Source organism: Tricharina praecox, assembly GCF_024521635.1.
Source record: "Tricharina praecox strain CBS 144465 chromosome Unknown BZA05scaffold_5, whole genome shotgun sequence".
NCBI classification, from domain to species: domain Eukaryota; kingdom Fungi; phylum Ascomycota; class Pezizomycetes; order Pezizales; family Pyronemataceae; genus Tricharina; species Tricharina praecox.
Window position 1 is genome coordinate 191,334 of NW_026250407.1, and position 22,765 is coordinate 214,098.

General features: G+C 55.6%; 7 protein-coding genes across 7 annotated transcripts; 3 read left to right on the forward strand and 4 right to left on the reverse strand.

The window, feature by feature from the left end:
- Window positions 1-683: 683 nt before the first annotated feature.
- Window positions 684-1,769, forward strand: BZA05DRAFT_389299 (uncharacterized protein). Its single transcript, XM_051482756.1, has one exon. The coding sequence runs from the start codon at window positions 1,111-1,113 to the stop codon at window positions 1,645-1,647; it is 537 nt and encodes a 178-aa protein (XP_051341888.1). The 5' UTR covers window positions 684-1,110; the 3' UTR covers window positions 1,648-1,769.
- Window positions 1,770-2,030: 261 nt separating this feature from the next.
- On the reverse strand, window positions 2,031-2,873 carry BZA05DRAFT_349042 (uncharacterized protein). Its single transcript, XM_051481242.1, has 3 exons — window positions 2,511-2,873; window positions 2,222-2,459; window positions 2,031-2,140 (listed from the first exon to the last, which is right to left on the reverse strand). The coding sequence occupies exons 1-3, from the start codon at window positions 2,812-2,814 to the stop codon at window positions 2,047-2,049; spliced, it is 636 nt and encodes a 211-aa protein (XP_051341889.1). The 5' UTR covers window positions 2,815-2,873; the 3' UTR covers window positions 2,031-2,046.
- Window positions 2,874-3,064: 191 nt separating this feature from the next.
- Window positions 3,065-3,889, reverse strand: BZA05DRAFT_389304 (uncharacterized protein). The gene has a single exon (XM_051482757.1). It carries the CDS (start codon window positions 3,850-3,852, stop codon window positions 3,469-3,471), a length of 384 nt encoding a protein of 127 aa, XP_051341890.1. The 5' UTR covers window positions 3,853-3,889; the 3' UTR covers window positions 3,065-3,468.
- BZA05DRAFT_389305 (uncharacterized protein) lies at window positions 3,874-5,160 on the reverse strand. Its single transcript, XM_051482758.1, has 4 exons — window positions 4,812-5,160; window positions 4,586-4,741; window positions 4,157-4,532; window positions 3,874-4,105 (listed from the first exon to the last, which is right to left on the reverse strand). The coding sequence occupies exons 1-4, from the start codon at window positions 5,011-5,013 to the stop codon at window positions 3,949-3,951; spliced, it is 891 nt and encodes a 296-aa protein (XP_051341891.1). The 5' UTR covers window positions 5,014-5,160; the 3' UTR covers window positions 3,874-3,948.
- A 1,531-nt stretch (window positions 5,161-6,691) lies between these two features.
- Window positions 6,692-9,552, reverse strand: BZA05DRAFT_333579 (kinase-like domain-containing protein; the record flags this gene model as incomplete). Its single annotated transcript, XM_051480692.1, has 3 exons — window positions 6,692-8,589; window positions 8,651-9,293; window positions 9,355-9,552. 3 exons carry the CDS (start codon window positions 9,550-9,552, stop codon window positions 6,692-6,694), a joined length of 2,739 nt encoding a protein of 912 aa, XP_051341892.1.
- A 3,693-nt stretch (window positions 9,553-13,245) lies between these two features.
- BZA05DRAFT_215265 (uncharacterized protein) lies at window positions 13,246-15,930 on the forward strand. The gene is made up of 4 exons (XM_051479645.1): window positions 13,246-13,697; window positions 13,782-13,810; window positions 13,910-15,135; window positions 15,185-15,930. Exons 1-4 carry the CDS (start codon window positions 13,501-13,503, stop codon window positions 15,716-15,718), a joined length of 1,986 nt encoding a protein of 661 aa, XP_051341893.1. The 5' UTR covers window positions 13,246-13,500; the 3' UTR covers window positions 15,719-15,930.
- A 273-nt stretch (window positions 15,931-16,203) lies between these two features.
- On the forward strand, window positions 16,204-18,833 carry BZA05DRAFT_389313 (uncharacterized protein). The gene is made up of 5 exons (XM_051482759.1): window positions 16,204-16,787; window positions 16,877-17,197; window positions 17,292-17,810; window positions 17,869-18,090; window positions 18,159-18,833. The coding sequence occupies exons 1-5, from the start codon at window positions 16,650-16,652 to the stop codon at window positions 18,570-18,572; spliced, it is 1,614 nt and encodes a 537-aa protein (XP_051341894.1). The 5' UTR covers window positions 16,204-16,649; the 3' UTR covers window positions 18,573-18,833.
- The last annotated feature ends 3,932 nt before the right edge of the window (window positions 18,834-22,765 follow it).

Sequence of the window (22,765 nt, forward strand, 5' to 3'; positions counted from 1 at the left end):
TAGAGTAATCACCTGCTATGATAGAACGGTGGGAGGGTGGGAGATGCGTGCGAGATACGTGCGAGATGCGTGCGAGATACGTGCGAGATGCGTGCGAGATACGATACGTAGACTTAATTATTGCATAATATTTAACTATGATACCTATGATATGTTGATATGTATGATATGTTGATATGTACAATGTACCAAGTATGTACTACATGAAGCATGGAGCCCGTGAACTCGCTCGCCTTATCGCCAGTAGGTAGGTAACCAGTAACCCCTTGATATACACGGGAGTGCCTGGCGGGAGGGGATGTGATGTCAAGGTATACACGCTCTACACAGGAAGCTGGCAGGTGACGGACGGGTGCACATTTTACCGGCTATAACGGCCGGCCCCAGCTGCGAGGTTGCTGGGTGGGACGTGCGAGATGGGTTTCAACGTGAAACGTGGAGTGATACCTTGACCTGGACCTGTGGCTTAGGCTTGGGCATGGAAGGATACCAGGTACCAATATAGGGGGGTGGAGAGGTGGAGAGGTGGGGGGGGGGTGCTGGGATGGGGGTGGTGGTGCTGGTGGTGGTACGTGATAGGTGGGCTGTGCACTGTGCACTGTGTACGGGGTACGTACCCGTAGCATTGGGAGTAGGTAGGAGAGGGAGGGGGAGGGGGGTATTTACTATATGATGGAGAATTCCTCGTCCTCGTCCTCATCCGAATGTTGAAGTCTGTAGAGTATCTACTACTCACTGAAGTGCTTGGGTGGTATCGTTCTTGTCACTCGCTCTCTCTCTCTACATCGGCAGTATAAATCGAAGAAAGCAAAAGGAAGCAAAAGGAAGGCTGCGCCTCCTCCACAGACTCGTCTACACACACACACACGCTCATACGCTCATTCACGCTCACAAACACACATACACGCTCACTCACACTCAATCGCACCTTCACGTCTCATTCACATCACATCACATCACATCACATCACAACCTGCACAAAGGAACGAACGAGTGACGAACCGCACAGCATCCCGCTCCGCTCATCGACGCAAGCCCACATCCACCCACATCACCCCGATACCCACCCACCCCCGCCCCACCTCGCCCCAACCAGACCAACCAAACATAATGCACATCCCCACCATCCACCGACCACGCGCACTATCCCGAGGCCGGCGCATCTCCCTAACTCTAACAACGATCTTCCACCGCTCTTCCTCCTCAACTTCCACCAGCAGCAGTGTAGCCTCACCAGATTCGGCCACATCTACCAACACCACCCTCTCCCTCTCTTCCCCCGACTCCTCCACCGACAGCCGTAACCGCGGCAGACGAAGAAGCGGCGGCAACGGCGGCGACAGGAGCAGAAGACAGAGCTTGTACTCGATCTTCCCGCCGCCGGAGCTGGCGTTTGCGCAGCCGAGTGTGCATCCGTGGGGCGTGGAGGGGGAGGGGATGTATAGTGCCGAGGAGCTGTGTCGTGCTGAGGACGGGGATAGTGCTGAGGACGGGGAGAATAGGGATGGGGATGCAGAGGCGTGGGAGAGCGTGTGGGGACTTGTTGGTGAACCGCGGCCGGCACGGGGACTGGGGTTGGGGGGTTCCAGGAAGGGTAGGGGCACGGTCGAGGTGATCGGGGTTATGGAGGTGCTTGTTGGCTGGTGAGCTGGAAAAGCGGATGGGGGGTGGTAATGTACATGGATGTGGATGGGATATCACTCGGCTGATTCACTCGGCTGATGGGAGTAGACGGCAACTGCTATAGACGGCTTTGATAGCTGTAAATATTACCTACTAGTACTGTGTTCAACCCACATGGAAACCTAGACGGTGACTGGTGTTTCGTATGGTATGGTATCGGTCATTCGGATTCCCGGAGCTCCTCATGATGCCTCAACCACAGTCCCGGTTTGAATCCGCCAGATGCCCTGTGTCTGTTTGCCCGAACCTCATGATCGTATTCGCCAAATGCTGCAAAACGCTGAATGCACACCCAACCCAAACGCCGTAGACCTCCCTCCCTCCCGCCTCCCCGCCTCCCACCCATCCCTCCCTTCCCTTCCCTCAACTGAGCTTCTGCAAGAACCCCTGCTGGATCAACCTCTCGACATCGCCCTGCCTGACAAAGAACTGGGAATTCTTCGTCAAATTGATCGCGCTGCCACCTTTATCAGCACACATCCTCCATCCCACCCCTCCCCCCTCCCCTCCCCTCTCCTTCCAGGACATTTTCACATACCCATACTCAGTCTGAATCTCACCCGCGTCCTTCAGGACCCTAACATCCACAAACAGATCCCTGGGGGGCTCCAGACTGCCCGTAAGATCCACATCCGTCCACCTCCCCTTCGCCGCAGCCAGCAAGTCCGCATACCCACGCGCATACTCCTCCTCCTCGGGGGAAAGCCTATCGCCCTGCGCCTCGCCCTCCCCCCCGTCCCCACCCCACATCCCGCCCCCCTCCCCCCCAGCACCCCCTTCCCCCCCGCCCCCGCCCCCGCCCCCGCCCCCCTCCCCTCCCCCACCACCCCCACTCCAACAAACCCCCTCAATCCTCTCGACCCTAACTTTATGATACGCCAGCAGACACCGTTTATTCCGGCGCATACACAGATGGTGTACGAGCAGCGTGTACGCTGTAGCCGGGCTGGCGGCGGGGTCGAATCCGCCAGCGTCGGTGAAGGGAGCAAGAATGCTGGTCACGTCGCGGTCGAGGTCGCGGACTTCGCGCGTGATCGAGCGGACGATCTCAGACTGGTAGGGGGGGAGGTAGGATAGGCTCAATGTCCGCTTCGCGTGCGCGATGAGGGTTTGGGAGAGGTCGCCGTACATCTTTGTGGTTACTGGAGGGGGGAGACAAGTTGTTGGTTGGTTGCTGGAGGGGGGACGCGTGCGGAGGCGGTGCCGGCCGATCAGCCTTATGCCTTATGCGGCATGGGTATCACTCTATCACTCGGCAGAAGGAGGTCGTAATCATAGTCGATCACCCTGTAACTCGGCATACTATCACTTCAGCCTTAGGTGTCCATTAACACTCTGCATGCGACAATAAATTGATGTTCTCTCTCTCTGTTCATTTACACTCACCTCACCTCACCGCATAGTATTCCCTGTTGCCATCCATCTTCACAGTGCAGTACACACCCAAAACTAGCACCACCGCCATCGGAATCAGAATCGCGATCATGATCATGTTACAACCTAGATACAATAGGTATTCTACACCCCGCCACCCCTTCCTCGCTGCCTCCCATTCCTCTCCGCCTCCCTGCCTCCATTTTGTCCCACTACCTACCACACTACCACACCAACCTTCATCTTCATCTTCCAAAACTCTCCTCTCCTCTCCCCTTCTCTCCTCTTATAGAAACCACAATAAGAACAAGAACAAGCCATCGTTTAAACTGTAAAGTAGTAAAGCACCATTTTTCTCCCGCGCCGAACCAACCACAAAAACACAAGCAGACATGACAAGCAAAGCAAACCCTAGCCCAAAAAATCATTCTTCCCCTCCGCCGCCATGTTGGGGAAAAAAGCAGAAAACAAGATACGGTTGTACAAGAAGGAGGAAAGGAAAGGAAAAGGAAAAAAGATAAGGTCGTGATACATGGAACGTAAAAGATGAAGCAAAGCAAGCAGGTAATACACCACACCACACCACACCAATCCCCAACCCCGTTGTTGCCGCATAGCGTGGTATAATAAAAATGAAAAGCAAGCTACACATGAAAGGAAGAGGAAGAGGAAAAGTAAGGATTCAAAGAAGGGTTGAAGTTGAAAGAAGGAAGGAAGGAAGGTATTATGTAAGCTGGTCATTACACAAGATATACTTTCTAGATGTTTAGTTTCGCGACACGAAAGATGCCCCATTTAGTAGAATAAGAATAGGGTAAAAAAAAAAAAAAAAGCAACGCAGAGCAGGATACATTATGGCTAATGCACGCGCACACAGCGTTTTGAGTTCTCCTACTCGGCTACGCAGTCCGAGAGGTTAATCAGCAGCTGTGCCAGACACCTCTTGGTCGCCGCGTCGTCTCGGAGGACCGAGGAGAAGGTGGCGTCACGGAGGGGCTCTGGTAGGCACTGGCGAAGAGCCTCGCGAGCCCTCGGGTTGTCGCTCAGCCTGTCGGCTTGTTAGCGAGGAGAAATCAAGGCCAGATGGGGCGAAACGTACCGGAGGAAGCATCGAACAACGTGTTTGAGCAGCCTGACCGTCTGTTGCTCTACTAGCTGGGTAACCATGTTGCTGAGCACAGTCCCCACCGCATAGAAGCGCTCGTACGTCTGGCAGATGTAGGAGAGCCCCATGTCGTCCAGCAAGATTTTCTGCACGATGAAGATGGCTACCGTCTTTGATAGTTCGGAGCCGGTCTCCATGATGCGAAGGCACAATGGAATGATCTCAGTCGACAGCAAGAAACTGATGACATCCGAGGAGTCATTCTTGACCAGCGCGCCGATGACACCGAGCGAGGTCAACCGAAGGTATTCGAAGGGCCGAGACTTGGATGTCGTGTTGAGGAACGGGTAGAGGAAGAGCGGAATATGCGCTGTCGGCACCGATATCAGTTTCCAATCCCCACTTGCGCCGGAGAGATCCTACCATGCAGGAACAATCCACGGGTGTCGTTGTGCGACGCCACACACTGCAGCAGAGCCAGCGCATTGCACACTCTGTTCGACGCGGCGGCCGTCAAGCTCGACGGCATCAGCAACGGGTAAACCGAGATAATCTCCTGCAGCAGCGAGGTCATGACACCTGTCCACAAAGTTAGAATTAATCCGGTCACGTCTCCCCACCTCCGAGCGGCGCGCGCGTGTGAACGAACCAACGGAGTGCCACAGAATGACGGCCAGATCATCCACCTGTTCCCGCTTCTTGCTGAGCTCTAACAATGCTGTCTCCCTTCGGTCCCCTTGTACCAGCTCCATGATCCACGTGTAGATCTTGGTGTCCTCCTCCGTGATCGAGCGCGAGGTCAGCGACATGCCGCCGGTAGGTGCCGGAGCTGGCGAGGGGTGCTGGGGCATCGCAATGCTTCGAACGTAGGGGTTGACATGGTGCTGCTGTTGTTGCTGCTGTTGCTGCTGTTGCTGTTGCTGTTGCTGTTGCTGCTGCTGCTGCTGCTGCTGTTGTTGTTGCTGCTGCTGTTGCTGTTGCTGCTGTTGCTGCTGTTGCTGCTGCTGCTGCTGCTGCTGTTGCTGTTGCTGCTGCTGCTGCTGCTGTTGCTGGCTAATCCAACCTCCGTCGGGATGCGGGAAGTGCTGCTGCTGCTGGTAGACCTGGTGGGGCTGAAGCATGTTGGTCTGATGATGGGGGCGGTAGTGGTGGTGGGGGCTCGTGACAGTTGCTGGCGGTAGTGGTGGTGGTGGTGCGCGTTGAGCCGATCGGCGAAAGAGAGGAGTAGTTGATTCCGTGGTTGGTGTCGAGAAAAAGAAGAAAGGAGCACGAGGTGGTGGCAGTGGAGATGGTCGGTCCGATGAGGAGTACTCAAGGTGCTGTATGTATGACTAGGAAGTGTTGACGAAGCTTGGCAATCGGCGGCTATGTCCCACCCGCATTTAGGTAGTTTTATACGGAAGAGCGCTAGCTCAATAGCACCAAACAAGAGCCCTCGACGATCAAACAAGCCGCTTCCAAGCGCATCGAAGACTTCCCTTGCGACGCAGCATTAAATGCTTCGACCTGCACGCAATAGCAGTGCTAGTCTTCCAGTATTTGCGTAAGAACAGTCATTTAACTTTCCGTTGAAACGCTCGCTCTGGTTTACTCGCTCTGTTGCGAACCGAGGCTAGCTGCCTTCTCCCGTTGCCTTCTCCCGAGTCTAAATGGCGTCTGGTCAGTGGTGGTGGCGAAGGGATTAGGGTTCAGGAACCCGTCTCGTAGGTACATCACATTGATTGATGTCAATCCGCCATCACTATCAGAAGAAGAGGGCCCCGTAAATTACATTACAGCAACTATCGCATTCCTACTAGGCTACTCCTACACAATAACCACAGCACATCACTCCATTTTGCCTCGCATTCATAAGATAGATACACAGAAACAAAATCGCAACAGAACAGCCATCCAGCCAGCCAACCATAGCAATATACCACAAGTCAGTCGTTCGCGAGAGGGAGGGAGAAAGAGAAGAAAAAGAAACAGACATAAACACATGAGGGAAAAAAAGAACCCCACAAACCAATCGCCATCCACCATCCACCACCCGACCCCCGACACCTGAACTAACAAATCGTGGAATCCCGTAATCAACAGTCCGCTCATGTGAAAGGGATATCAAGACGATTTACATGAAAGAGCTTCAAAACGGACAACACCAATTACACCCGCTGAAGAGAAGGCAAACCAAAAAAAAAGGAAAGAAAAAACCGAAACCGAAAACATGAGAAACACTGCAGAGTAAACAGCTGACACCACCTCCACCGCCAACCGTGAGCCAAAACAAGATGAAAACAATCCTATACAGAGGAGTTGCATGTGCTGTATGTAAAACACAGGAAGAAACCGTATGCCAAAAGAACAAACATGGGAAATAGTTGGAGAGGAAAGCGCCACGGAGAAAAAAAACTTGACACTCGAATCCATCCTGTGGGAGATTCGCAGATGATTAAAGGATCCTATAATCGGAGGAATGCGATAGAAGCGCAACAAAACACACGGAACGGAAAAGACAGAAAGCAAACTTCTTGGCATGGCTACCCTCTACAGCTTCAACTCTGACAGAATCCGACTCGCTAAACTCTTGTACTGCCATGTGTTGGTCTTGTTGTGACTCTTGAACTGGATCCCGTGGAGCGAGAGCAGAGGAACCTTGACGATGTAGATCTCGAACTGCAGGATCAAAGAACCACCCAGAACACCGTCGTTGACAGAGTCGTTCGATGCATCACTGTTAGTGTAGCTGGTATCCGCTCTCTGTCGTCGTGACGATGTCTGTTTTGACGACGAGCCCTGCTGACTACTGCTGCCGCCAGTGTTGCCAAACGAAATTTTCCGCCGGTGTGCCGAAGTCGACACCATGTTGGTCGCTTCCGTCTCAGAGCTGCCTTCGACGACGCTCTTAAGGTCGATACTGGGCCGATGGACGCAAACGAAGCCGCCCTTGATCTCCCTGTACGAAACACCCAGCTGATCCAACACCCTGATGATATCCTTTCGAATCTCGATTGGAGGTTTTGTGGAAGTCGTCGATACGCTGAAGAGACCCTTGAGAAACACAGGCTTGACAAAGTCCGATGACGGTGTCGCCGATGCATTGGGGTCTCCACTGCCCATGGAAGTAGCGACATCTGCATTGTCGTCCGTTGCGACATCGTCGGGGTTGGCAGCCATGCTCCCCGAGTCGTCCTTCCTTGTGCGGCGGCTTTGCATCATGTCTCGCTTGGCATGTCCAACCGATTTCGCTCGTTGCGCGAAAGATTTGGGGTTGTCCGTTCCCGCCACCGATCTCTCCGAGCCACTGGTGCCAGGAGGTTCCATTGAAGCTCTCGGCCGACTGTACTTCCGTCGCCAGTCAACTTCCGATACACTGGTAGAACGTCCCAGAGGCTTAGTCTTTCTGGCGCCGGCATCAGCGGTGGTCGGAGGCGTCAAGAGGTCGGGCTGGCCAGGCTGAGATGTGTCGTTGTGTGTTGGGCGAACCGGTTCCTTTTGCCTCCTCAGCGAAAGACTGGTCTTGGGTAGATTGGAAGGTGGTTGGTCTGGAGGTTGTAGTGAGAGGGTTGGTGGTGCGGCTGCCTTGCTTAGATCCCCCTTCGTTGACTCCCCACGATGATGCGACTGATGACGCCTGGTGCTCAACCGGCGTAACATGCCCCCAACCGAGAGATCCTTTCTTGAAGATGGCTGCTCCACTTTTGGGGGAGCTACAGAAGGCGCAGGCGAGACACCACTGCTATTGTTCATATTGATATTCTTGACCGCCTCCGACACCTCGTCATCTCCATGCGTCCGAGCTCTAGGTCTTGTCCTACCGGATGTAGCGGCCGGCTCGCCCCTCACCTCGTAGCTCGTCTCACTGGTGTGAGCGGCCTCGGGCTGTCTGGGTACCGACATGTGTGGCACCTTCTCGGTCTCTGAAGCCGGAAGTGTCACGTGTGATCCAGGAGCTGCCTTCTGGCGATCCCGTTCGAGTCTCTCGCGGACGAGATAGTACACCGAAACAAGCGGATTGTACGCGTTGATCGGATCCGTCTGTGTGTATGGCAGGACCTCGGTGCTAAGGTTCGTGAGTGTGTCCTTCGAACTCGTGGATGACCGCCGCTTGTAGAAGTCGAATGCGAACGGCTTCTTTCTCTCCTGGTAGGATGACGCCAGCGGAGCATCTCGCTGCGCTTGCTTGACCGCATTCTGATATTCCTCGGAGGACACGATCTTTGTCAGCTGGGACGTGATGATCTCGGACGACCCAAACTCGAATCCGGTCATGCCGCTAATGACCAGAGGGTCAAGCGGGAGAGTGAGTGGCTCCCGGGCCGGCAGACAGTTCTCCGGTGGAACGGAATAGCCCTTCATGAGCCAGGGATGCGTCATGATCTCTTGAAGGGTTGCACGTTGCCGGGGATCCGTCACAAGCATTCGGGAGAGCAGATGCCTGCAATCTAGAGTTTCCGGTCAGTGCGCGCTCCCAACTTCGGAGTGTAGGGGGGGATCGCGGCCTACCATTCGAGAGCCATTGCGGGTAGTCCACCATTCCGCGCTTGATCTTTGCGTGAAGCGCAGGCATGTTCTGGTCGTCGAAGGGCACCTTTCCGCAAACCAACACGTACAGCACGATGCCAAAACTCCAAACATCAACCTCCGGTCCGATGTATTGCTTCGCCTGCAATAACTCCGGTGCCGCGAAATACAGAGATCCGCAGAATGTCCGGAGGTGTGAACGGGGCGAGAACAGATTGGAGAGGCCAAAGTCGATGATTTTGATATCACCGGTCTTGGAGATGAGGATGTTCTCGATCTTCAGATCCCGATGGACGATCGAGTTTCTGTGACAATAATCCAGTGCGCTTGCAATCTGCCTCCCGAACTTCCTAGCCTGTTTCTCCTTCAGTCTGCCATGAGAGATGATGTAGTCCAGCATCTGACCACCGTTGACGTACTCGCACAGCATGTACCAGTGATTGTTGGTCTTGATGACATCTCGCATGCCGCAGATGTACGGATGGTCCAGTAGGGTGACGATGGCCGCCTCCCTCGCGGTGCGTATTTCTTTGCTGTCGTCATGGCGAGGAGGATACGGTTGACCTGTAGCGGGGTCGATGCCGTGTTCCTGAATAAGCTGCCGAGGTACGATCTTGACGGCAACCTGAACAAACAAACGATAAGCCTCTCAACGTCCTCCGGAGTGATTTACACTGTGTGGTTACCTGTTCCGACCCGTCGGCCCTCCTCGCTAGCTTGACCTTGCCCATACTACCCGCGCCAATCGTCTTCCCAAGATTCCAAGTCCCGCTTGGGCCCTGAATGGAAGTCTTCCTAGGGCGCTGCTGCGCGTGAGGCACCTGCCTACCCGCTTCGTCGATGACGACCGGCGGTTGTGGCGGAGCGTGTGTGGCGGCCGACATCGCCGATGATTGTCTCGAGTGGGATGGTCGGTGGGACGATGGCGGATTGCCAGACGCAGACACGAGGCGGGACGTTTCGGCGTCACGGGCGGGAAGCTGGCTCAGACCGTGGTCGCCTTCTCGTGAAGACGGAGCCGTATTTCTCGATGTCGAAGGCTGGCGCTGGTGTTGTTGCTGCTGCTGCTGACGAGTGCTATGCTGGCGTTGGAGCACAACGGGACTCTGATGCGTCGCGGGAGCTGACATTATGGTTGTTCGGGAGGGAGGGAGGGAGTTACTGGTTGGTAGAGTTGAACGCGATACCTGACGTCAGGGGGATCGAAGGGTGAAACCCAGAGATAAGGAGTCAGGGAGGGTGGCGTGCTTCAACGGCGCGCCGCAAGACAATTCAGGGAAAAAAAACAAGTTGAAAAAAAATGAAGAACTGTCGGTTGGCGAAATGGATATCGCGCAAAGGAAAGGTTGTGGATCTGAGCGACGGCTGGTCGAATGGTGCTGATATGGCCGAGGTACAGAGTATCGCGGAGGGAAGTAGCTCGAGCACAGATCGGTAGTCTAAACGCGGATGGTTCTGAGGGTAGACTGGGCGCGAGATATGTAGAGTTGCTGATGGGATCGCAGAGGGACCGGCCGCATCGAGTGAGGTTGCACCGAGAGGGAAGAGGGGCGGGTTAGGTCGGTCGCAGATGGTGCTGTTTGGTTGGACAAGCTGTTTCGTGTATTCCAAGTGAAGGAGGGAGGGTCGAGTGCGGTATTGCAAGCAATCACGAATGGGGAATGCGTCTGTCTCTGACTTTCTCTCTTTCTCTCTCGGGGGTGGTGGGGGGGTGGGGAGGGAGGGTGAAGTCGCCTTTGTTGGAATGAGGGGAGGCAAGCGGGGGGTGGGATAGAAGGACGCGGGGGGGAGGGGATCTTTATTATGATGCGGATCTCGGATGGTTTCGCTTGGAACTGCGAAAGGAAGACAAGAGGAGCAAGAGGTCTTGGGGGTGGTGGGTGGGAATAGTTTGGTAGGAGATGGTGAGGAGGAGGAGGTAAGGCGGTGGCAGACAAGAGGAGGAGGACGATGAGAAGGTGATAGTGGAGGAGGGATGTGGAGGAGGAGGAGGAGGAGGAGGAGGAGGAGGAGGAGGAGGAGGAGGAGGAGGAGGAGGAGGGAGGAGTTGATTGTGAGAGCAGATAGAGTAGAGACGTGGAGGAGGGTGGGGATGCGGAGACGAGTTGGAAAGCAGGGTACAGCAACAGGGGGTGGAGGGAGGACAGGAGCGCGAGGGATGATTTGATGCGGTCGATTGGTCTGCTTTGGTTTGCCTGGTTGTGTGGTCCTGTCTGTCTGCGTCTGCTGGGTTCTGCTGGGTATGAGGTATCTGCTTCTTTTACAGCTGCTGCTATTGCTGCTGCTGACGGCCTCCTGCCGGGGCGAGGAAGGGTCGAAGACGTTCTGACGGACGGTATCACCACCCCCCCTTCCCCGTCCGAATAGCAAGGACTTACATACCCGGTATGTAGGAGGAGGATATCGAGCCAACCAGCAAACACCTTGGCTGCGCCCGCATGAGGACACTACTAGCAGATACTAGAGAGACACTCTCGCTTGTAGGGGCAGCACATGTGCCATTTCGTACCGGTTTGGGGTGCATACGGAAGGGCGCATAATTCTTACATTCGTGCTTAGTTTAGGCATCTCCACGAGTGCCTTAGGGTGGTTGCAACTCGCAACTCTTCAGACTGGCTGGCTGGCTGGCTGTTCGTGTCGGCGGAAGAGCAGCTTGGCAGAGAGATTGAAGAATCAGACGGATAAGATGACGGGTGCGAGGGAAGTTGACCGGAGTGGATGGATCGCCCCTGCACGTCTCCACAACAAGGAACAGGAACATTCACAGGAACGCGGGTCCAGCCAGCCATATTCCACATTCGACCGCTTAGTGAATATTGCTTTTCCGCATGCGTGCGTGCGTATAAAAGCTCGTGCTCAGTCAGCCGGGGGACGGCCGGGGCGGAGCGTGATGGTGGTGGTGGTGGGTGCGCGGCCGGCGTGGACGGTGCATCAGGTACTTGCCTACATACCGGTACACTAGAGTACTGATACTCTACATACAGGCCGGGCGAAGCATCATTGCCAGTCCGAACCGGACTCGAGAGTCGAGCATGTGCGCCGATCAGTGACGCAACCGCAACCCCGTGAGGATATCAGCGATTCCACTGAGTCGCAGTATGTGCGGTAGGTAATGCCATGAAACGGATTCTTCCATCCCAACCGTCTCCGACGTCCCCGCATCCGCAACAAAGCTCGCGGTAAGCTGCATGCCGTACCCGTCCTACAGATGAGAAAGAGCACTGATATCTGTGGCAGATATCATATGTAGGCTGGCGAGCGAGGCCACGCATTGACAGAGATCGATCATCGATCTCCAGGCACCCCGGCGAAATGCATAACAATCACCTTTGACAGGAAGCATGTACCTATCGAAGAGGGGGATGGGGGAGGGGCCGAAGGGAGCGGGGTAGCGCGAGCCGTTGCGGACGCACAGGGAGCAGTTTGAAACCGTCCAGCCCGGATAGAACAGGCGCCGAGCAGTAACGCCGGCTGGCGTCGCGGCCGAGAGCGCGGGGACATCTACTACCATACCCAAATAGTTGACCACGAATGTGTCGGTGCGTAAGAAGCGGACGAAGCAGTAAAGGAACCACCCGACCAGCCGAGACCTACTGATCCATTCATCCATCGCCATGGCCCACTCGAAACGAACACCCCCTCCTAGGAACGAAGCGCCTACCAATAGTTACTAGGCAGCAGGCCAGTAGACGCAGGAAGAATAGCAAAACCCCCCTTCATTGAACGAAGGGATTCGCCCACCTGCTCCTCCACATCTAGGTATCACGGGTACTCCAAAGTCGAACGACGCATGCTATGTAGGCGCAGAGACATATACCACATATCTCGAGAAGCGGCTGGTAGATCATAGTAGCAAGGCGATCGTTTAACACGAAACACCGCCGCCGCCATAGACGCGCTATCCGCCCGTGCGCCCCTCCTCCTCGCCCCCCACTCCGACTCCACATGCAAAGTATGTATCAAATCTCCTCCGAAAAGTATATAAGGACTCCCTTATGTATGCCTCAAGTATCTAGCCAGCCATGCATGCACAAGCCGACGCACGACTTCGTTGGACGTGGTTGGGTGGGGCCACTTACTCCACAAACCTACTCCACATAGGGGGGTAGGTATAAATGAAATTGAAGGGGATCATGGGTTGCGCGAGATAATCAATTTGTTGTCACATGAAGTCGCATGAAGTCGCATAAAGTATAAGACGGACGGACCATCATGGGTTGTTTGAAAATCGATCCTGACGAGCTCGGCTGATATCCGATGACGTGAGGCCACTGACACGGCGACACTGGACACTGGACACTGGACAGGCTGGGACCTGTGCGCGGGTTTTGGCAGCTGCAGACCTGCGGTGGAGGTTGGTTGGATATCGTGAATGATACCGATTATGTGGTACCTGCTCCACCAGTGTTGGATGCCCGAGAAAAGGTAAAACCCACCGTTGAAGGGTGTCCTCTCGGCTATCCACCGGGGGCTCTGTACCGTCCGGCGTCCGTTACGCCAGTTCCGGACGGGCTCTAGAGAAGCCGGGCCGAGCAGCAAGACTCACGTACAATACACTGGTAGGAAGGTACCGTATGTACCGTAACTATCTGCATCGCCGGGCCTTTGAAGTTTAAGTTGTGTATACGAAGCCGCAGATATCATCATATCATAGCTAAAAGCTCTCCGTCTGTTACCCGCCAGCCAGCCAGCGGCACCCCAGTGCGTGCGCACGCGAGTGTCTCAGTGTCTCACACGCGGAATCTCAAATCGCGGATCCCAGCAGTTGGATATCTAACTAATTCCAACTACCTACTTTACGCAACATCGCCTCGAGCTCCCACAACACTCTCATGGCGCAAAAACGCCCCCGCAGCGAATTCGAGCGTCCGCCGCCGGCGTCATTCGCAGTATACGGGCGGGCACTGCCCGCACTCGACGCCGCAACCCGCGACGACGGCTCCTACGTGCCCGTGTGGAAACAAGAGGTGGTCGATGATCGCGGCAGGAAACGGCTTCATGGCGCGTTTACGGGCGGGTTTAGTGCTGGGTTAGTTGCCTCCTTCCTACAAGCAGCGGCAGATGGTATACATGATGTCGGAGCTGGAGCTGACGCGTGCACGCACACATACAGCTACTTCAATACCGTAGGCTCGAAAGAAGGTCAGCACCCACTCCACGCTCCGGCTAGGCCACCTCGCGGCCTCTCGTGGTCGTTTTCGTTTTCGTCGACGTCATCACTAACCTGATGCGCGGAATCAGGCTGGACACCAGCGACATTCAAGTCTTCGCGGGGGGCGCGGGCGACGAAAGCCGGTGCCGCGAAGCCGGAGGACTTCATGGACGAGGAGGACCTGCGGGAGGCGGAGGAGGCGCGGCAGCTCGAGACGAGCGAGAGTTTTGCTGGGATCGGCGGGGTCGGCGGGACGGAGGATGTTGTTGGCCAGCGGAGATCGTTGATGGATCTGTTGGTGCCCGCTATGCAGGATACGATGGGGACGAAGCTGCTCAAGAAGATGGGATGGAAGGAGGGCCAGGGGATTGGCCCGAAGACGCTGAGGAGGGCGAGGGATTTCGATGGTGACCTGGCGGCGACCGCGGCTAAGGAAGATAAGGCGTTTTTGTTTGCGCCCGAGAACTCGAGGTTGATTGCGTTCAAGCGCAAGGATAACTCCCAAGGGCTGGGATACGCGAAGGAAGAGTCGATTGCGAAGAAGGAGGAGAAGGATGAGGAGATTGCATTTGGTACTGCTTCGAGACCATCGACGTCGAAGCCCAAGAAAGCCTCCGGTGCCGCGTTCGGAGTCGGTGTGCTCAACGACGACGGGGAAGATGAAGAAGACATCTACGAGATCCGGCCAAAGTGGACGTACAACAAGGTCATCGGAGGAGACAAGCCAAAGAAGAAGAACCCTGTGGCTCGGCCGTCGGTGGGAAAGCACGTGTTTGTCCCCAAGAAAGGGACAACGCTGAAGAGCTACCAAACGGCGCGCAAGTGCCACGATGGCCGACTGCCAATACCAGGCTTCATCCTCTCGGACGCTTCCGTGCAGCTGGCCGAACCTCGCTATCCACCGCCGGTAGTTCCAGACGGCTGGAAGGGGACGCCAGAAGAGGCGAGCGCGCCAACCGCCGCATCCACCACTGCCGACAAGGCGGCCGCAAGTCTAAATCCCAGAGCGCGCGGGGCTCTATTGGGGGAAGCACCTCTGCCTGGAAAGTCTGTCTTTGACTTCTTGACTCCCGATGCCCGCAACAGAATCGCGAATCTCACCGGCAAAACCAACCTTCCCCAGGGACTCGGTGAAGCCCCGGTTTCCGCTGCCCGCCCCTCCATCGCAGATATAGTCCCGCCGCTGGACTCGGAAGCAGCAATAATGGCACTGAATGGTGGATACATGCCGTACGGCGACGACCCGGACAAACAGGCGCGGTACAGGTCATTTCTCGAAGTAAAGGCTGGGCTCAAAGAAGGCCTCCCCGATAGAGTGAGTATCACCTCTCCCCCATCAACCCCACCGTCGCTGACACCCTTAGAAATACGGCATGAACACACAAGATTGGGCCAAAGAGATGGGCGAATTTGTTGGCGCAGCGCGGATCTTCAAGCCACTGACCGGGTCAATGGCCACACGCTTCACGACCTCGACCTTCGCATCAAACATCCAGGGGAACATGGACCGTGGGCTCGACTCGGACGTGCTCCTCCACCGTCCCGCCGCGAAAGAGGAGGACCCTGCGGAAGCAGCCGCAAAGCTTGGCATATATGGGCCCCTCACTCGAAGCATCATCGAGTTTGCACCCAATAGGCTGCTGTGCAAGCGGTTTAATGTGCAGTTTTTGGGTACCACCACGGCCCCCACAGATCAGGCGAAATCAGCGGCCCCGGGCTACAGTGCTGGTGGTAGCAGCGCTGGAATAGCGCCGCCGGTTTATGAAACGGTCAAACCACCGGCTGTGCTGCAGGTGGACGCCGATAAGAATGAGGCATTGGAAGCAGAGAAGGCGTCGGAGGAGGTGTTTAAGAAGATCTTTGGGGATTGGGACGAGGATGATGATGAGGACGATTAGGAATGATAAATTTGTGGCACGCTCAATATTATTAGAGGACTGTTGTTGAACTACGGTAGGTACTGTTCAGAAGATACCGCAGATCGCGAGTGCAAATCTATGATACAGGACCGCGATTGAAATTTGAAGCTGTGAGATCTTCTACGCTTGAGTTCTAGATGCAGTCATTCTTCAGTATGTACATAGAACTTGGACGGCCAAAGACATCCAGGGAACACGTACTCTACCATTCAGACAACGCGCCTTGGTATGTGTATTCACATGGTTGGATGTAACATTGTACCCAAGTACCATTGGTACCATCAAAAGGAGTCTGAATGGTTCATTGCAGCCTTTCGAACCGGCAAATTGCCTCCAGGGAATCTTTAAAGGGCATTATGCATGTATACTTCCAGCCAGCAGGGCCACCATGAAGCAGCCTTCAACAGGAACGGCTACCGTAGCATACATGTCACTAGAGTACTTTCTGGCCCCCACGCTAATTAGCGCCACACACATCGCGTGCTTCCTGGTTCAAGCGCGTCCTCCTGGACTTATCTAGTGATCGGCCGCCGTCCGAAGCTACATACGACACCGACACACGACGTCAACGTCCTCCCTCCACACATACTCTACTCTACATACCCTCACACACCATCACATCTCCCCCCCTCCCCTCTTCAGGACCCCTAAGCGAATTCTCTTCCCTTTCGTTCGGCTACCCACTTCGGCATAACTTCGAGCAGGGGTAGTAGTAGGTAATTGCCAGTTCTTACAGACGGACACCGCCCGAGGAAGAGAGGGAGGGATCCAGATATCTACCGTACCTACTATATACTTTACGCGCTCGGAAACCCAACCCAGCAGACAACAACAACATCGAGTTCCACCCACCACTCGACAACTTTGCCTCCTCCACCCACTTCTCATACTGCTCCCACTCACAGCGGACATGTCGACACAACCACCGCCGTCTTCGGCGGCAGACCTGGAGCGCCTCCGGAACCTGGAGGAATTCGCCGCGCTGGGGCAGTTCCTGTACCTTTTCGGCACGGATCTGCTGGGTCTTCCGGACTCCTTCAGCCTCGAGGTGAGTCCTACGTACCGCGCACGCTTCCTCCGCGGGGGTATATATCCCGCGCCACTATGTTAATGCTAACCCGTCCGATATGTACATAGGACCTCGAGACGGAGCTATTCACGGCGCAGTCGGAGATCATCGTACGGATCAGCATGGGCCTTCTGCGGGCGGTATCGTCGCACCGCGGGCTCGTGCCGGAGCAGTTCGAGGAGTACGCGCGCCGCCAGTATGTCGCGCGCAAGCCGGGGATGCCGGACCCGTTCGGAGATGAGGCCGAGGGCGCCGCAAGAAGGTTCGTGGAGCTGGATGTCTTCACGCGCGTGCGCATTCTGCACCAGCTCAGCGTCTGGGCATTCCAGCACCCCGAGAGGGTCAGGGATAAGGTCAAGAATGCGGGTGAGAAAGAGCAATTGCTGTGGGTATGTTTTTGGGTGCAGCTGCGAAGTGGGATCGGACGGAACGTGCTGGGCGAAGTGCGCTGGGTTGGGCTACGCTAACGTGTGGTCTGCTCAGAGAATGGAGCCTGCGGGTTACGATAGGGCCGGAAATACCTACTACATCCTCGATGATAACCGCTTGTATCGGCGCACACCTTGGACTGCAGAGCCGCCGCCGCCGCCAAAGAAGTCAAAAGCCAAGAGGAAGGCAGCCAAGAGACGTCGGGTGTCGACGGCGGAGGAGGACGGAGAGGAAGAGCGGAGCATCGGTGGACTCTGGTCGTGTGTATGTGTTTCGCTGCACGACTGGACTGTCTTCGTCAGTAGCTTCGACAACTCCAAGGATGTGGACGAGAAGGCACTTCGGGCGTACCTTAAGGAAGAGGTGGTACCGGACTTGACCAAGACCTGGCTGGAGAAGGAGAAACAGCGTCAGTTGCAGGAGGCGGTTGCCAACAGGAAGAGGTCGGGACGGTTAGACGCCAAGATTGCTCGTCAGAAGGAGGAAGAGCAGAAGGCGGCTGCAGCGAAAAAAGAAGCTGAGGCGGCGGCTGCAGCGAGAAAGGAGAGACTCGAGGCCGAAAAGAAGGAGAAGGTATGTTGTCGTGGGAACACGGGGATTACATGCTTTACATTGCTGATATGTCATCCAGGAGCGAGCGATCAGAATGAGGATCAGGCAAGAGAGACTCAAAACGCAGAGTCACTCAATGATCACTTCCAAGGCCAATTCCAGTCGCGGCACTTCTGCTGATGACTCCTCATCCTCCGCCATGAGAAGGTCGTCCAGAAGAGCTAAAGCTGAGCCCCCCAAAGAGGAGAAGATCGAGGATTGGGTCTTTGATTGTGTATGCGGCGCTCACGGAATCAACTATGTATGCTTGAGTGCTGAAGATCTAACCAGTAGCACTTGCGTAACTGAATACTGACTGTCTGCCTCTAGGAAGATGGAACGAACATCATCGCCTGTGATTCCTGTGACGTCTGGCAGCACCTCAAGTGTGTGAAACTGCCGCCAGGTGGTGAGGATGCCGACTTCATCTGCGACCTGTGCTTGCGCTACAAGGAGAGCCGCGAGGGACCGGTAGAGCCGAACGGATTGCCACCCAGCCCGCAGATCATCAAGCTCCGGGTAGGCCCTCCTTCGCCCGAAAAGGCCAGAGGTCCGTTCGACGAAGCTGTTGGTTCGGCGGTGACTGCTAATAGTTCGCCAAAACACTCCGAATTCACGGAGCCGATCGCGATGGATATCGAGAACAGTGCTACTACTATTGGAAAACCGCCCTTGGGTATGGCAGATGTTGGCGGCGGCGGCACGTCTAGGGACTTACCAACTGGAGAGCCCGATCAGAATTAGGACCTCTGCCTAATAACCTTTAGATAGGCAGCGATGCAGTTTCAACGACATGTTTTCGATGTTTTCTTGTCACGGGTGGGGAATTTCTGAGATGGGGAGTTTGGGATGAAACAGATCACGGCGTTCGATGTCTCATATCTTGTCAGTTTTACAGCTCTAGAGTCCAGAAACCTTAGATCATACTTTTTTAGAGGCTTGATGGAGGTTGCGTTGCGTCGTTGAGTTGTGTTGCACTAATTGCGGACCGCGGCTCGAATGGGAAAATACAATATACTATTTGGGTGGTGGTGGTAGATCAAATCAACCTTCCTTCCTTCCTTTCCTCCTCCTTCCCTCCTCCTTCCCTCCTCCTTCCCGCCGAGAGGTTGGATGTTCTAGAACACACAAGGATTGCAGCAAGAAGGGGCCTCCTCACATGGCCGATGTGCACTTTCCCTGAGTCCCTCCCTCCCTCCTCCATCTTCTCCGTCCTCCGGCCTCCGTCCTCCTTCCTCGTTCCTCCCCCCTCCTCCGCCGTTCGTTGCTCCCATGCTTAGCATCATTCTGCTGCTCAGAAAATCATCCGATTTTGACATTTTTCCGTCAACGACCGAAGCTTTCGGATCTCATTCCTACGCCTGTGATCATGGGCTTCCATCGAAGCCCACCGGGCCAACCAACCAGATGCTTTCCCCCTCTCCCCGCAACTACAAACCACAGGGATATGTACGTGCATGTGTGTGTGTGTGGGTCCCTGCCAAGAGAGTGAGCACGCAAATGCAGATGCAAATGATGATGACGGTGGTGATATGGATGGTGATGGTGATGTGCATTGCACAGGCACACGCATCACGCATAGCCGAATTAAGCTTTGATGTTGGATCTTTCACTTCACTTCGCCAAACGGCGCCCACGAACCGCCGCCGCCGCCGACACCACGACTGTCAGGTACCTCCGTCACGCTGCCAGGCTGGGTGGGGCACACATGTATCTAGCATGAGCCTGCCGGCAGTTCGATGGCAGATTGCCTATATCTATACTATATATGTGGAAGCTGGCCATGCAGGGTGAGGGGGGGGCAGACAAGTGCCAGCACTGGGCTGGAGCTCGTGCTAACTGCTTGGGTGCGTTGTGGCCACAGGAGATGTGTATCACGAACATGAAGTCTGCAGGCAGATTGGCTGGCTGGCTGGTTCGTTGGTTGGCTGACCGGCTGGCTGGCTTTGTGCTGGCCGGCCGGTTTTTCCGTGAGGGGAACTTGCTGCCGACCAGAGCTAGAGGCCGTTGGTTGACAGGTGGGAAGTGGGAGAACGAGCGGGAGGAGATTGCTGCATGTGCAGTTCAGTGGTTGCAACTTGCGGCCGTTTTTGTGGTAGTTGGCGGAGTGCGGCCACACTGCGCGTGCCCCCCCCGATGGTTGGACCCTGCTGGAGCTAGCTAGCTGGCTGGATGGTTGGATGGCTGCTTATGGGTGGGTGGATGGGTTGGTGGGTGGATGTCGTGCAGGTGCCCTTTGTGGCTGGCTGGCTGGAAGCAAACTGTACGGAGGGCAGTAGCATGTTCCCTGCCTCGCCGACATCCCCCCGGGATCTCCCCCCGCCGATACCCCCCGTGATCAGAATTCCTGCGCAAGCCCGTACCAGCCCGCACAGCTGTGCTGTCAGCCGAAGCGATAGGTATCAGCGCTGCATGTCTGGCTCTCGGCATCCTGCAGCTGCAAAGCACCCCGCCGCCGCCGCCGCTGATGCTGGATGTTGCCTACCTCCGTCCACGGATCGGATTGGCCCTTCTTCTGCCTTCTGCGTCTTCCATCCGTACACGCCACGGATCTCGTCCGGAGCGTGGATGATGGGTGAAGTGGGTGGTCATGGTCGTGTGGTGGTGTGGTGGGGGTCAAATTTGCACCTTTCTCTAGGCCGTTTTTTGTATCGGCGGGAGATATGATTTGCACCTCCGCCATGAATGATTGAATCAGATATGTGATTACGACGGGGTGGGAGTTCTTCTCCGAGAGGTATGTGCGCTGGATCGAAGCCGGGGCGAAGGTCCGTACCGTGGCCGAAATCCGGACCACGCCCAAAAATAATAATTATGTGACACAGCTACTGCGAAAGGTTGACTGGAGTGGAGCCACTAGATATCCCGATGTCTAGATTCCCTCGTGCGGAATGCGCGTTCCACAGTGGGCATCTAAGATGGGTGTGGATCGATGCAGCACTCATTCACGTGGTCAAGATCCAGAAAAAGTAATCTGATCGTCGGGCCTGGCCGTTAATTGAGTCCAGACACGTCCTGCGGGCGGGCGGGCGGAGCGGGCGGAGCGGGCTCGGACCGCCACCACCACCGCCGATGAGGAGGCACTCAGCTCCTCCTCCATTCCGCTCCTCCCGCTTACGCGTATGTATGTACATTTCGTGTCCATCGGCGCTTCTTTCCCCTTCATGCCTTGGCATAATTCCCTTTCCCTTCTCCTTGCCGGCGAGTGCTGTTCTTCCGGCCTCCAAACCGTATCGGCGAGATAGGCTATGTATGTCCCGGCCGTTTGGATACTCGCTCAGCCGATCCTCTCGGAAGATCTGGGGGGGGAGTGCGCCAACTGTGCTTTCTGGAGGGGGAGTGTGTGGTATGTCCAATCGATCCTGATCGAGGTCCAACGCTCCCTCTCTCTCCCCCCATCTCTCTCCCAGGTGTCAGTACGAAATCGAACAAAGACTGTACCTGCTTACCGCCCCGGCCTGTATCCACCTTCTCAACCCGAGAAGCTGGTACCCCCGACCGACCAGAATCATCCAGCAAAAACACCGCCGCTATCACCCACCCCCCCGCCTCTCACGGGACTCAACCCAACCCAGATATTTGCCGCCCGAGACGCTGCAACAAAGAAGTACGAAACTGCTCTCTCTGTGGAGGGGGTGGGCAGCTCACTCACAGGCTCACAGGGCTGCGGGAGCGGCGAAGGAGGGAAGAGAGTGCGTCGGCGAAGAAGGAATCGGGTTTTGCTCCGTTCTAACTCAACTGCCCCGAACGCGAGGTTCCTTTGCAACAGCAACACAACTGGCCGAGCAGCAAAACATACTGTGATCGTTCTAGGTACTGCGGGAGTATCGGCATCGAAATCACACACTGCGAGGTTTCCGTTTCCTTTCCCCCGTTCGAGATTCCCTCCTCATACTCCCCCCTCACCGTACCGGCCATCACTAGAAGTACTGCCACTGGAAGTCGTCCACTTGGCCAGTGATACTAGGAGTTCTGGCCCGGTATATATCTTATGCAATACTGTCCCAGTATCTAATCCGACCAACCTGGAAGCCACGGTGTTTCCGTATTGCATTGCGTGCGAGCGTAAAAGCCAACGTCTCCGAAGCAGGAAGGAGGAAAAGAAGGAAGAAAAAAAGGACCAGTTAGCCTGCGGTAGGCCAATCGATTGCACCGGTCCGCCAGATCCCAATATCAGCTGCACCTATCCACGTCCCCCCCACTCTCTCCCACCGCTCGAGCTTCTGCATTGCATAACTCCCAGTTGTCCTGCAAGATTGATTTCGGGTTTGGACCATCTTCTGCCTTCTGCCTGCTGTTGGGTTTGGACCATCTTCTGCCCGCTGTGGAGTCTGGCCAATCGGACAACAGAGGTATTTTAGTGAATCGTAGGAGCCAGTTGGAGGGTCGCCAGATGGGAGTAGATTCGTGTCTGTGGCTCAATTTCTGTTCTATCTCTGTTTCCTAAAGTGAGGTTGCTGGGGAGGGGGGAAGGGGGATTTTTATTGCGGAATACATCCACCAGACCTGGTTTTCCGAGACGAAGGACTGACTCCCTCACCCACCCGCCCAACGGGCAGCAGCAGGAAGCCACATCTGACGACAGTCCACTCCCCCCCTCCTCGCCCAACTCACTACCTGTCAGGACAATCCACCCGACCTTCCACACATCCATCCGTCCATCCCATCTGCAACTACCTCCAGGCCATCCATCCCAACAGGAAGAAGTCCGCTCCTTCCAAGCCTGTCAAAAGTGGTAGCGGTAGCCACCGCGGCTATTAGTAGGGCCCGATTGGGGGGTGCGCATTTTCAACTTTAATAGCCCTGTAGCTCCATAGAGGAAGCGTGCACAACGACAGACGGCGGACCTCCATCGACAAAGAGGTATTGGCCCCAGTCACACCAATCACACGCTGCTGCGAACCACCCCGGATTGGAACTGAGCACTGTCCAGTTCA

Bases quoted from the DNA above. Each gene is read 5' to 3' on its own strand.
- BZA05DRAFT_389299 (XM_051482756.1), top strand. From the start codon at position 1,111: ATGCACATCCCCACCATCCACCGACCACGCGCACTATCCCGAGGCCGG.
- BZA05DRAFT_349042 (XM_051481242.1), bottom strand. From the start codon at position 2,814: ATGTACGGCGACCTCTCCCAAACCCTCATCGCGCACGCGAAGCGGACA. The intron at 2,460-2,510 runs GTGGTGGGGGAG...GCGGGGGGGAAG, and splicing joins GGGGGTTTGTTGGAGTGGGG to GGGGTGCTGGGGGGGAGGGG. The intron at 2,141-2,221 runs GTATGTGAAAAT...TAAAGGTGGCAG, and splicing joins GAGATTCAGACTGAGTATGG to CGCGATCAATTTGACGAAGA.
- BZA05DRAFT_389304 (XM_051482757.1), bottom strand. From the start codon at position 3,852: ATGGGGCATCTTTCGTGTCGCGAAACTAAACATCTAGAAAGTATATCT.
- BZA05DRAFT_389305 (XM_051482758.1), bottom strand. From the start codon at position 5,013: ATGCCCCAGCACCCCTCGCCAGCTCCGGCACCTACCGGCGGCATGTCG. The intron at 4,742-4,811 runs GTTCGTTCACAC...CTTTGTGGACAG, and splicing joins CATTCTGTGGCACTCCGTTG to GTGTCATGACCTCGCTGCTG. The intron at 4,106-4,156 runs GTACGTTTCGCC...ACAAGCCGACAG, and splicing joins GTTGTTCGATGCTTCCTCCG to GCTGAGCGACAACCCGAGGG.
- BZA05DRAFT_215265 (XM_051479645.1), top strand. From the start codon at position 13,501: ATGGCGCAAAAACGCCCCCGCAGCGAATTCGAGCGTCCGCCGCCGGCG. The intron at 13,811-13,909 runs GTCAGCACCCAC...GCGCGGAATCAG, and splicing joins TACCGTAGGCTCGAAAGAAG to GCTGGACACCAGCGACATTC. The intron at 15,136-15,184 runs GTGAGTATCACC...TGACACCCTTAG, and splicing joins AAGAAGGCCTCCCCGATAGA to AAATACGGCATGAACACACA.
- BZA05DRAFT_389313 (XM_051482759.1), top strand. From the start codon at position 16,650: ATGTCGACACAACCACCGCCGTCTTCGGCGGCAGACCTGGAGCGCCTC. The intron at 17,198-17,291 runs GTATGTTTTTGG...TGGTCTGCTCAG, and splicing joins AGAAAGAGCAATTGCTGTGG to AGAATGGAGCCTGCGGGTTA. The intron at 17,811-17,868 runs GTATGTTGTCGT...TATGTCATCCAG, and splicing joins AGGCCGAAAAGAAGGAGAAG to GAGCGAGCGATCAGAATGAG.